We start from the raw sequence: 12,274 nt of genomic DNA, 5'->3' as shown, positions 1-12,274 counted from the left end.
GCCAGTGGAGAAATTTCCCCATCAACCAATCAGCAGCTCTGTATAATTTTATAGTATGCAAATGATAGATGTTACTTCAGTGCTGATTGGTTGCCATGGGCACTTCTCCACTGGCTCACTTCTCCACTCTTATCACTGCTTAGTAAATGTCCCTCTAAGTCTTTAATCCATGAGTAAGAACTACATTCCGCCACCTTGTTTCCCTCCTTTGCCGATAGCTTCTCCCTCAGTCAATTATCAGTCGTCATATCCCCAACTCAAGCCCGAGCGTGACAGATTTCTCATTGCCAACTCCAGTCCATAGATTTATCATTGCCTACTACAGTCCATAGATCTCCGTGCATAGATATCTCATTGCCTCCTCCAGTCCACAGATTTCTCATTACCCACTCCAATCCATAAATATATAATTGCCCACTCCAGTCCATAGAGATCTCATTGGGGGTCATTCCGAGTTGATCGCTAGCTGCCGTTGTTCGCAGCGCAGCGATCAGGCTAAAAATCAGCATTTCAATGCGCACGCACGACGTACGGGTACAGAGTTCTTTGTGGTTTTGCACAGGGTCTAGCGAAGCTTTCAGTCGCACAGCACAATGCAGAATGATTGACAGGAAGGGGGCGTTTCTGGGTGGTAACTGACCGTTTTCAGGGAGTGCTTAGAAAAACACAGGCGTGCCAAGGAAAACGCAGGCGTGGCTGGGCGAACGCTGGGCAGGTGTGTGACGTCAAAAGCCGTCCTTCAAACGTTAGATTTAATGCACACGAAGAGTAAGTTCAGGGCTGGTCTTGTTTTGCACAAAATATTTTTGCAGGCGCTCTGCTGCACAGGCGTTCACACTTCTGCAAAGCGAAAATACACTCCCCCGTGGGGGTGACAATGCGTTTGCATGGCTGCTAAAATCTGCTAGTGAGCGATCAACTCGGAATGACCCCCATTGTCTGCTCCAGTCCATATATACCTTTTTGCCCACTCCAGTGCAGAGATATCTCATTGCCCGCACCATTCCATAGATTTCTCATTGCCTACTCCAGTCCAGATATATCATTGCCTACTCCAGTCCATAGATCTCTTGTTGCCCCCTCCAGTGCATAGATATCTCATTGCCCCCTCCAGTCCAAAGATATATCATTGCCTACTACAGTCGATAGATCACTCTCATTGCCCCCTCCCGTGCATAGATATCTCATTGCCTCCTCCAGTCCATATATTTCTCATTACCCACTCCAATTCATAGATATCTGTTTGCCCACTCCAGTCCATAGATATATCATTGCCTGCTTCAGTCCATAGACACCTTATTGCACGCTCCAGTCCATAGATATGTCATTGCCTGCTTCAGTCCATAGATACCTTATTGCACGCTCCAGTCCATAGAAATATCATTGCTTACTCCAGTCCATAGATCTCTCGTTGCCCCCTACAGTGCATAGATATCTCATTGCCCCCTCCAGTCCAAAGATATCTCATTGCCTACTCCAGTCCATAGATCTCTCGTTGCCTGCTTCAGTCCAAATATCTCTTTGCCCCCCACCAGTCCATCAATATCTCATTGCCCCACCATTAAATATATATCTAATTGTCCCCATAAGTCCATAGATATCTCATTGCCCCCATCAGTACATAGATATTTCATTGTTCCCACTAGTCCATAGATATCTCATTGTTCCCTTGTCAATAACTGATTGCTTCAAATCCATAGAGTTCTCATTGCCTACTCCTGTCCATAGATATCTAATTACCCCCTCCAGTCCATAGATATCTCATAGACAGCTCTAGTCCATAGATATTTCATTGCCCACTCCAGTCCATAGATATTTAATTGTCCACTCCAGTCCATAGATCTCGCATTGCCCCTCCAGTGGATAGATATCTCATTGCCTGCTCCAGTCCATAGATACCTTATTGCCTACTCCAGTACATAGATCTCTTGTTACCAGCTCCAGTCCACAGATATCTCCTTACCCCTACCAGTCCATAGATATCTCATTGCCCCAAACAGTACATAGCTATCCCATTGTCCCCACTAGTCCATACATATCTCATTGCCCCCACCAATACATAGATATCTCATTGTCCCCACCAGTCCATAGATATCTCATTGCCTCCACCAGTACATAGATTTCTCTATCGTCCTAGTGGATGCTGGGGTTCCTGAAAGGACCATGGGGAATAGCGGCTCCGCAGGAGACAGGGCACAAAAAGTAAAGCTTTAGGATCAGGTGGTGTGCACTGGCTCCTCCCCCTATGACCCTCCTCCAAGCCTCAGTTAGATTTTTGTGCCCGGCCGAGAAGGGTGCAATCTAGGTGGCTCTCCTAAAGAGCTGCTTAGAAAAGTTTAGCTTAGGTTTTTTATTTTACAGTGAGTCCTGCTGGCAACAGGATCACTGCAACGAGGGACTTAGGGGAGAAGAAGTGAACTCACCTGCGTGCAGGATGGATTGGCTTCTTTGGCTACTGGACATTAGCTCCAGAGGGACGATCACAGGTACAGCCTGGATGGTCACCGGAGCCTCGCCGCCGGCCCCCTTGCAGATGCTGAAAAGAGAAGAAGGTCCAGAATCGGCGGCAGAAGACTCCTCAGTCTTCTTAAGGTAGCGCACAGCACTGCAGCTGTGCGCCATTGCTCTCAGCACACTTCACACGGCAGTCACTGAGGGTGCAGGGCGCTGGGAGGGGGGCGCCCTGGGAGGCAATGTAAACCTATTTTTTGGCAAAAAATACCTCACATATAGCCTCCGGGGGCTATATGGAGATATTTAACCCCTGCCAGAATCCGTTGAAGAGCGGGAGACGAGCCCGCCGAAAAAGGGGCGGGGCCTATCTCCTCAGCACACAGCGCCATTTTCCCTCACAGAAAGGCTGGAGGGAAGGCTCCCAGGCTCTCCCCTGCACTGCACTACAGAAACAGGGTTAAAACAGAGAGGGGGGGCACTAATTTGGCGTTAGAAATATATAAAAAGATGCTATAAGGGAAAACACTTATATAAGGTTGTCCCTATATAATTATAGCGTTTTTTGGTGTGTGCTGGCAAACTCTCCCTCTGTCTCTCCAAAGGGCTAGTGGGTCCTGTCCTCTATCAGAGCATTCCCTGTGTGTGTGCTGTGTGTCGACATGTATGAGGACGATGTTGGTGAGGAGGCGGAGCAATTGCCTGTAATGGTGATGTCACTCTCTAGGGAGTCGACACCGGAATGGATGGCTTATTTAGGGAATTACGTGATAATGTCAACACGCTGCAAGGTCGGTTGACGACATGAGACGGCCGACAAACAATTAGTACCGGTCCAGACGTCTCAAAAACACCGTCAGGGGTTTTAAAACGCCCGTTTACCTTAGTCGGTCGACACAGACACAGACACGGACACTGAATCCAGTGTCGACGGTGAATAAACAAACGTATTCCTTATTAGGGCCACACGTTAAGGGCAATGAAGGAGGTGTTACATATTTCTGATACTACAAGTACCACAAAAGAGGGTATTATGTGGGATGTGAAAAAACTACCTGTAGTTTTTCCTGAATCAGATAAATTAAATGAAGTGTGTGATGATGCGTGGGTTCCCCCCGATAGAAAATTATTGGCGGTATACCCTTTCCCGCCAGAAGTTAGGGCGCGTTGGGAAACACCCCTTAGGGTGGATAAGGCGCTCACACGCTTATCAAAACAAGTGGCGGTACCGTCTATAGATAGGGCCGTCCTCAAGGAGCCAGCTGACAGGAGGCTGGAAAATATCATATAAAAGTATATACACACATACTGGTGTTATACTGCGACCAGCGATCGCCTCAGCCTGGATGTGCAGAGCTGGGGTGGCTTGGTCGGATTCCCTGACTAAAAATATTGATACCCTTGACAGGGACAGTATTTTATTGACTATAGAGCATTTAAAGGATGCATTTCTATATATGCGAGATGCACAGAGGGATATTTGCACTCTGGCATCAAGAGTAAGTGCGATGTTCATATCTGCCAGAAGATGTTTATGGACACGACAGTGGTCAGGTGATGCAGATTCCAAACGGCACAAAGGTGTATTGCCGTATAAAGGAAGAGGAGTTATTTGGGGTCGGTCCATCGGACCTGGTGGCCACGGCAACTGCTGGAAAATCCACCGTTTTTACCCTAAGTCACATCTCTGCAGAAAAAGACACCGTCTTTTCAGCCTCAGTCCTTTCGTCCCTATAAGAGTCATATTTGCCCAGGGATAGAGGAAAGGGAAGAAGACTGCAGCAGGCAGCCCATTCCCAGGAACAGAAGCCTTCCACCGCTTCTGCCAAGCTCTCAGCATGACGCTGGGACCGTACAGGACCCCTGGATCCTACAAGTAGTATCCCAGGGGTACAGATTGGAATGTCGAAACGTTTCCCCCTCGCAGGCTCCTGAAGTCTGCTTTACCAAGGTATCCCTCCAACAAGGAGGCAGTATGGGAAAAAATTCACAAGCTGTATTCCCAGCAGGTGATAATCAAATTACCCCTCCTACAACAAGGAAAGGGGTATTATTCCACACTATATTGTGGTACTGAAGCCAGAAGGCTAGGTGAGACCTATTCTAAATCTAAAAAAAAAAAAAAAAAAAAAAAATTTGAACACTTACAAAGGTTCAAATCAAGATGGAGTCACTCAGAGCAGTGATAACGAACCAGGAAGAAGGGGACTATATAGTGTCCCGGGACATCAGGGATGCTTACCTCCATGTCCCAAATTTGCCCTTCTCACTAAGGGTACCTCAGGTTCGTGGTATAGAACTGTCACTGTCAGTTTCAGACGCTGCCGTTTGGATTGTCCACGGCATCCCGGGTCTTTACCAAGGTAATGGCCGAAATGATGATTCTTCTTCGAAGAAAAGGCGTCTTAATTACCCCTTACTTGGACGATCTCCTGATAAGGGCAAAGTCCAGGGAACAGTTGGAGGTCGGAGTAGCACTATCTCGGATACTGCTACAACAGCACGGATGGATTCTAAATATTCCAAAATCGCAGCTGATCCTGACGACACGTCTGCTGTGCCTAGGGATGATTCTGGACACAGTCCAGAAAAAGGTGTTTCTCCCGGAAGAGAAAGCCAGGGAGTTATCCGAGCTAGTCAAGAACCTCCTAAAACCAGGAAAAGTGTCAGTGCATCATTGCACAAGGGTCCTGGTAAAAATGGTGGCTTCCTACGAAGCAATTCCATTCGGCAGATTTCACGCAAGAACTTTTCAGTGGGATCTGCTGGACAAATGGTCCGGATCGCATCTTCAGATGCATCAGCGGATAACCCTATATCCAAGGACAAGGGTGTCTCTCCTGTGGTGGTTACAGAGTGCTCATCTTCTAGAGGGCCGCAGATTCGGCATTCAGGATTGGATGCTGGTGACCACGGAGGCCAGCCCGAGAGGCTGGGGAGCAGTCACACAAGGAAAAAATTTCCAGGGAGTGTGATCAAGTCTGGAGACTTTTCTCCACATAAATATACTGGAGCTAAGGGTAACTTTATAATGCTCTAAGCTTAGCAAGACCTCTGCTTCAAGGTCAGCCGGTATTGATCCAGTGGGAAAAACATCACGGCAGTCGCCCACGTAAACAGACAGGGCGGCACAAGAAGCAGGAGGGCAATGGCAAAAACTGCAAGGACTTTTCGCTGGGCGGAAAATCATGTGATAGCACTGTCAGCAGTGTTTCATTCCGGGAGTGGAAACTGGGAAGCAGACTTCCTCAGCAGGCACGACCTCCACCCGGGAGAGTGGAAACTTCATCGGGAAGTTTTTCCACATGATTGTGAACCGTTGGGAAATACCAAAGGTGGACATGATGGCGTCCCGTCTGAACAAAAAACGGGACAGGTATTGCGCCAGGTCAAGAGACCCTCAGGCAATAGCTGTGGACGTTCTGGTAACACCGTGGGTGTACCAGTCGGTGTATGTGTTCCCTCCTCTGCTTCTCATACCTAAGGTACTGAGAATTATAAGACGTAGAGGAGTAAGAACTATACTCATGGCTCCGGATTGGCCAAGAAGGACTTGGTACCCGGAACTTCAAGAGATGCTCACAGAGGACTTATGGCCTCCGCCGCTAAGAAGGGACTTGCTTCAGCAAGTACCATGTCTGTTCCAAGACTTACCGCAGCTGCGTTTGACGGCATGGCGGTGGAACGCCGGATCCTAAGGGAAAAAGGCATTCCGGAAGAGGTCATTCCTACCCTGGTCAAAGCCAGGAAGGAGGTGACCGCACAACATTATCACCACATGTGGCGAAAATATGTTGCGTGGTGTGAGGCCAGGAAGGCCCCACGAAGAAATTTCAACTCGGTCGATTCCTGCATTTCCTGCAAACAGGAGTGTCTATGGGCCTCAAATTGGGGCCCATTAAGGTTCAAATTTCGGCCCTGTCGATTTTCTTTCAGAAAGAATTGGCTTCAGTTCCTGAAGTCCAGAAGTTTGTCAAGGGAGTATTGCATATACAACCCCCTTTTGTGCCTCCAGTGGCACTGTGGGATCTCAACGTAGTTCTGGGATTCCTCAAATCACATTGGTTTAAAACCAGTCAAATCTGTGGATTTGAAGCATCTCACATGAAAAGTGACCATGCTCTTGGCTCTGGCCTGGGCCAGGCGAGTGTCAAATTGGTGGGTTTTTTCTCAAAAAAGCCCATATCTATTTGTCCATTCGGACAGGGCAGAGCTGCGGACTCGTCCCCAGTTCTCTCCCTAAGGTGGTGTCAGTGTTTCACCTGAACCAGCTTATTGTGGTGCCTTGCGCCTACTAGGGACTTGGAGGACTCCAAGTTGCTGGATGTTGTCAGGGCCCTGAAAGTATAGGTTCCAGGACGGCTGGAGTCAGGAAAACTGACTTGCTGTTATCCTGTATGCACCCAACAAACTGGGTGCTCTTGCTTCTAAGCAGACTATTGCTAGTTGGATGTGTAATACAATTCAGCTTGCACATTCTGTGGCAGGCCTGCCACAGCCAAAATATGTAAATGCCCATTCCACAAGGAAGGTGGGCTCATCTTGGGCGGCTGCCCGAGGGGTCTCGGCTTTACAACTTTGCCGAGCGGCTATTTAGTCAGGGGCAAACACGTTTGTAAAATCCTACAAATTTGATACCCTGGCTAAGGAGGACCTGGAGTTCTCTCATTCGGTGCTGCAGAGTCATCCGCACTCTCCCGCCCGTTTGGGAGCTTTGGTATAATCCCCATGGTCCTTTCAGGAACCCCAGCATCCACTAGGACGATAGAGAAAATAAGAATTTACTTACCGATAATTCTATTTCTCGGAGTCCGTAGTGGATGCTGGGCACCCATCCCAAGTGCGGATTATCTGCATTACTTGTACATAGTTACAAAAATCGGGTTATTATTGTTGTGAGCCATCTTTTCAGAGGCTCCTCTGTTATCATACTGTTAACTGGGTTCAGATCACAGGTTGTACAGTGTGATTGGTGTGGCTGGTATGAGTCTTACCCGGGATTCAAAATCCTTCCTTATTGTGTACGCTCGTCCGGGCACAGTATCCTAACTGAGGCTTGGAGGAGGGTCATAGGGGGAGGAGCCAGTGCACACCACCTGATCCTAAAGCTTTACTTTTTGTGCCCTGTCTCCTGCGGAGCCGCTATTCCCCATGGTCCTTTCAGGAACCCCAGCATCCACTACGGACTCCGAGAAATAGAATTATCGGTAAGTAAATTCTTATTATCTCATTGTTCCCTCCAGTCAATAACGCATTACCTCCTCAAGTACATAGATATCTCATACAGCTCTAGTCCATAGATATCTCATTGTCCCCTTCAGTCCATAAATCTCGCATTGCCCCCTCCAATCCATAGATCTGTCATTGGCCCCCTTATTTTGCTCTCTCCTTCTCCACACTCTATTCATTCTCTGCACCATAATTCTCTTCCTCACACTGTCACATCACAGTGTGCAAATTCTGCAAGTTGTTTTACAAATGTGTAAATCTGTCCAGCTGTCATGGCAGGTGCCAAGGTGCGTGTTTGAGGCCAGGTCACGATCGCTGTATATCCCAGCAGTGAGAGGTTTGCTTCGGTTGTTTTGCTTCAGATGGACAGAAGTTAATTGAGGACCGGGTTGCTGTTTTGTAGGTCCCATTTGGTGATGTACTTGGGTGAATCGTTTGTTTTTAGGTGATAACGAAGAGCATTTAGGGCAGATGAGCAGTATACACATGGCACATGGGAGCTAACCTAGACATGGCAAACGACCAGTGGCGGTTTGGAAACCTGGAGCTGCAGTTCAGTCCAAAACCAAGAGAGTGGAGCCACACCCCTAAACACTGCCCAACATTGCCAGCTGGGAGTCAGTGGGAACAGCAGCAAGTCCACCGGGGACTGTGCAGCACAGTGACAGTAGCACCTGATATGTCAGCCAGCTTGCATTGGCTATGTGACTATCTGCCCGCCCCCAGACTCATATGTCATATAATCAGCTAGCCAATGGAAGCTGCAATGTCTCCAGTGCTGTTCTTGCTGACTCCAAGATGGCAGTGTTGGGCAGCATTTGGGGGTGCGGTAGGTGTGGCTATCTTCCTTTAGGTTTGGACTGCACTGCAGACCCAGGCTCCCAATTGCCATTGCTAATGACTTACCCTTCTCATCAATGTACGTGCAGATTCCATGAGGGTTAAATGAAGAAGCATCAAACCTTCCTCTGATAGGCAGTGGAAATGGTTGAAGGTTTCCATCATTCAGATCTAAGAGAAATATTTCTCCAGGTTTGTCAGGGGCAAAGCTGACTGCACCAGTATTTTTCAGACCCTAAGGGGAAAAAAACCCAACACGTTTTATATTGATTAATATTTAAGAAGAGAGCAGATGTTGCTACAGTATAATATGTATACTAGTAGATAAATCTTTCGATTAAACAAAAAAGTAGAGAAAGTAGAATATTGCAGGAAATGTCCACTTCAACATTTTTAATAGGAGCTGTGGATTATGTATCTATGTTCAAGCAATAAGCATGCAGGGCAGTATGGATGGTGCAATGGTTAGCTTGGGTTTGATTCTCACCACGGCCCAAACTGTGTGGAGTTTGTATTTCCTCCCTGTACTTGCGTGAGTTCCTCCAAGTACTCTGGTTTCCTCCCACAATACAAAAATATACCAGTAGGTTAATTGGTTCTTGACACAAATTAACCCTTGTGTCATAGTTGCTTACCCTCCCTTGTTCTGCAGGAGACTCCCTGAAAAAGTAGCAATCTGCAGGACTCCCATAATAGACCAGCAATCTCCCTGATTGCACCTTACCCCCATTATGTAGCTACTACATTCTTGGGGGGGAAGGGAAGAGAAGAGAGAAATCAGAGATACATACATTCAGATAGGATCATCAGTGCCATTTCCCTGCATTGGTTATAACTAAGGCACAATGATCCCTATGGGGTATATTCATTTGAAGTCGGATCCTTTCCAGCGGAACGGATCTGCCATCTCAGTATTCAATGAGCGGCAAATTCCGATTTGGCTGTTCCCGACAATGCCAAAGTCGGATTGACATTGTCGGAAACGGGGCTAAAACCTGTCGGATTTGGCCGTGCTTCCGACAAAACACGTGAATCCGTGGCTATTCCACCGATCCATGTGTTTTCCGAAAAGTCAGAATTGCCGACTTGTCGGAAAAACGGCAGAGGGATTGAATAGGTCAGAACAGTTTCCGACCTAAAAAAGTCGGAAACTGCCGTCTTTCCGACAAGATGGTAGTTCTGACTACAATTGAATTCCCCCCTATGGCTGCATTCATTTTAAATAAGGTTTCTTGTGGCCAATCACATTATATGAAACCTCTTGTAAAACACAATAAAAGAACAGATTCTGCAAAATATCAGTGTCTTTTCTCTGACGTCCTAGTGGATGCTGGGAACTCCGTAAGGACCATGGGGAATAGCGGGCTCCGAAGGAGGCTGGGCACTCTAGAAAGATGTATGACTACCTGGTGTGCACTGGCTCCTCCCACTATGACCCTCCTCCAAGCCTCAGTTAGATTTCGTGCCCGGCCGAGGTTGGATGCACACTAGGGGCTCTCCTGAGCCCTTAGAAAGAAAGTATAGTTAGGTTTTTTATTTTCAGTGAGACCTGCTGGCAACAGGCTCACTGCAGCGAGGGACTAAGGGGAGAAGAAGCGAACTCGCCTGCTTGCAGCCGGATTGGGCTTCTTAGGCTACTGGACACCATTAGCTCCAGAGGGATCGACCGCAGGCCCAGTCCTTGGTGTTCGGTCCCGGAGCCGCGCCGCCGTCCCCCTTACAGAGCCAGAAGCAAGAAGAGGTCCGGAAAAACGGCGGCAGAAGACATCAGTCTTCACCAAGGTAGCGCACAGCACTGCAGCTGTGCGCCATTGCTCCTCATGCACACTTCACACTCCGGTCACTGAGGGTGCAGGGCGCTTGGGGGGGGCGCCCTGAGCAGCAATAAAAACACCTTGGCTGGCAAAAATACCACAATATATAGCCCCAGAGGCTATATATGTGGTAAATACCCCTGCCAGAATCCAGAAAAAAGCGGGAGAATAGGCCGCGGAAAAGGGGCGGAGCTATCTCCCTCAGACACACTGGCGCCATTTCTCCTTCACAGATCCGCTGGAAGGAAGCTCCCTGGCTCTCCCCTGCAGTCTACACTACAGAACAGGGTAAAAACAGAGAGGGGGGGCACTAAATTTAGGCGCAATATATATATATATAATATAAAAAGCAGCTATAGGGGACATAACTCAGTTAGTCCCTGCATTATAGAGCGCTCTGATGTGTGCTGGCATACTCTCACTCTGTCCCCCCAAAGGGCTTTTGTGGGTCCTGTCCTCATTCGGAGCATTCCTTGTGTGTGTGTGTGTGTGGTGTGTCGGTACGGCTGTGTCGACATGTTTGATGAGGATAATGATGTGGAGGCGGAGCAGATGCCTTTAGAAGGGATGTCACCCCCTGCGGGGCAGACACCTGAGTGGATGGGCTTATGGAAAGTAATGAGTGCACGTATAGACTCCTTATATAAGAAAATCGACGACATGCCAAATGTGGGACAGCCGACTTCTCAGCTCGTGCCTGCCCAGGCGTCGCATGGGTCGTCAGGGGCTCTAAAACGCCCGCTACCACAAGCAGACCCAGATGTCGACACTGATACTGACACCAGTGTCGACGACGATGAGTCTAACCTGATGCCTACTAAGGCCATTCACTGCATGATTGAGGCAATGAAAGAGGTGTTACACATTTCTGATATAACTACAGGTACCACTAAAAAGGGTATTATGTTTGGAGAGAAAAAACTACCCGTAGTTTTTCCCCCATCAGATGAATTAAATGAAGTGTGTGAAGAAGCGTGGGCTTTCCCTGATAAAAAATTGGTAATTCCTAAGAAGGTACTAATGGCGTTCCCTTTCCCGCCAGAGGATAGGTCACGTTGGGAAACACCCCCTAGAGTGGATAAAGCGCTCACACGTTTGTCTAAAAAGGTGGCACTACCGTCTCCGGATACGGCCGCCTCAAGGAACCTGCTGATAGAAAGCAGGAGGCGATCCTGAAGTCTGTATATACACATTTACACACACAGGCATTATACTTAGGCCAGCTATTGCGTCAGCCTGGATGTGCAGTGCTGCCGCTGCGTGGTCAGATAAACTGTCAGAAAATATTGACACATTAGACAGAGACACGATCCTGTTAACCATAGACCATATAAAAGACTCAAGGGTCCATGTACTAAACGAAGATAAGCCTCCACAACGAAAAATTCAGTGAAAATGCTTGTACATATCGCTTCTCTGCATGTACTAAAGCATTTTCACTGCCTGTTATCTGCCTGCGCTAAGTACTGTGCCTAATATCGCACTGCCATAGGCTACTATGGCCGCGATATTCCCCTCTGCTATTACTAAAACCTCTGATGGCTCACCGCTGCCCCTTTCCTCCTGTGCCCGCTTCGTCAGGTTTAGCTGCCGTTAACAGCCCTCCGGGCAGCACAGAGCCGTTGTCTGCTGACCTGCAGTGTTCGTTTTTTTGTTTTCTGATTAAAGTTTTTCTTGTTTGTAAAAAAAAAATCCTGCTGGAGCAGGTCAGCTGACGTCACGTGCTTCACTCTGTGTCCTCGAGGCAGGCTGCTGCAGCTGTGCAGTGTGTTTCTGGATCCTGGATTGTTTATGTATTTGAGTTCTCTCTTGTTTAGCCCTGGTCAGGATACTCAGTGTAAATTGTGAGTTTTTATTTAATAAAGGCTTTGACTTACTGTGACTGTGCCTGTTGTGTGGGTGGGCTCTGGGTGATGTCTTTGTGTTGGCAGCAGCAGAAC

At 47.9% G+C, this 12,274-nt stretch overlaps 1 protein-coding gene across 1 annotated transcript in view; it reads right to left on the bottom strand.

The window, feature by feature from the left end:
* LOC134927210 (serum paraoxonase/arylesterase 2-like) overlaps positions 1–12,274 on the bottom strand; it is a 106,215-nt gene that overhangs the window by 27,992 nt on the left and 65,949 nt on the right. The window contains exon 4 of the mRNA XM_063921369.1: positions 8,587–8,755. Coding sequence (XP_063777439.1) covers positions 8,587–8,755 — 169 coding nt within the window. The remainder of the gene's footprint in view (positions 1–8,586; positions 8,756–12,274) is intronic.

Source organism: Pseudophryne corroboree, chromosome 5 (genome assembly GCF_028390025.1).
Source record: "Pseudophryne corroboree isolate aPseCor3 chromosome 5, aPseCor3.hap2, whole genome shotgun sequence".
NCBI classification, from domain to species: domain Eukaryota; kingdom Metazoa; phylum Chordata; class Amphibia; order Anura; family Myobatrachidae; genus Pseudophryne; species Pseudophryne corroboree.
This window is presented reverse-complemented; position numbering and strand designations above follow the sequence as displayed.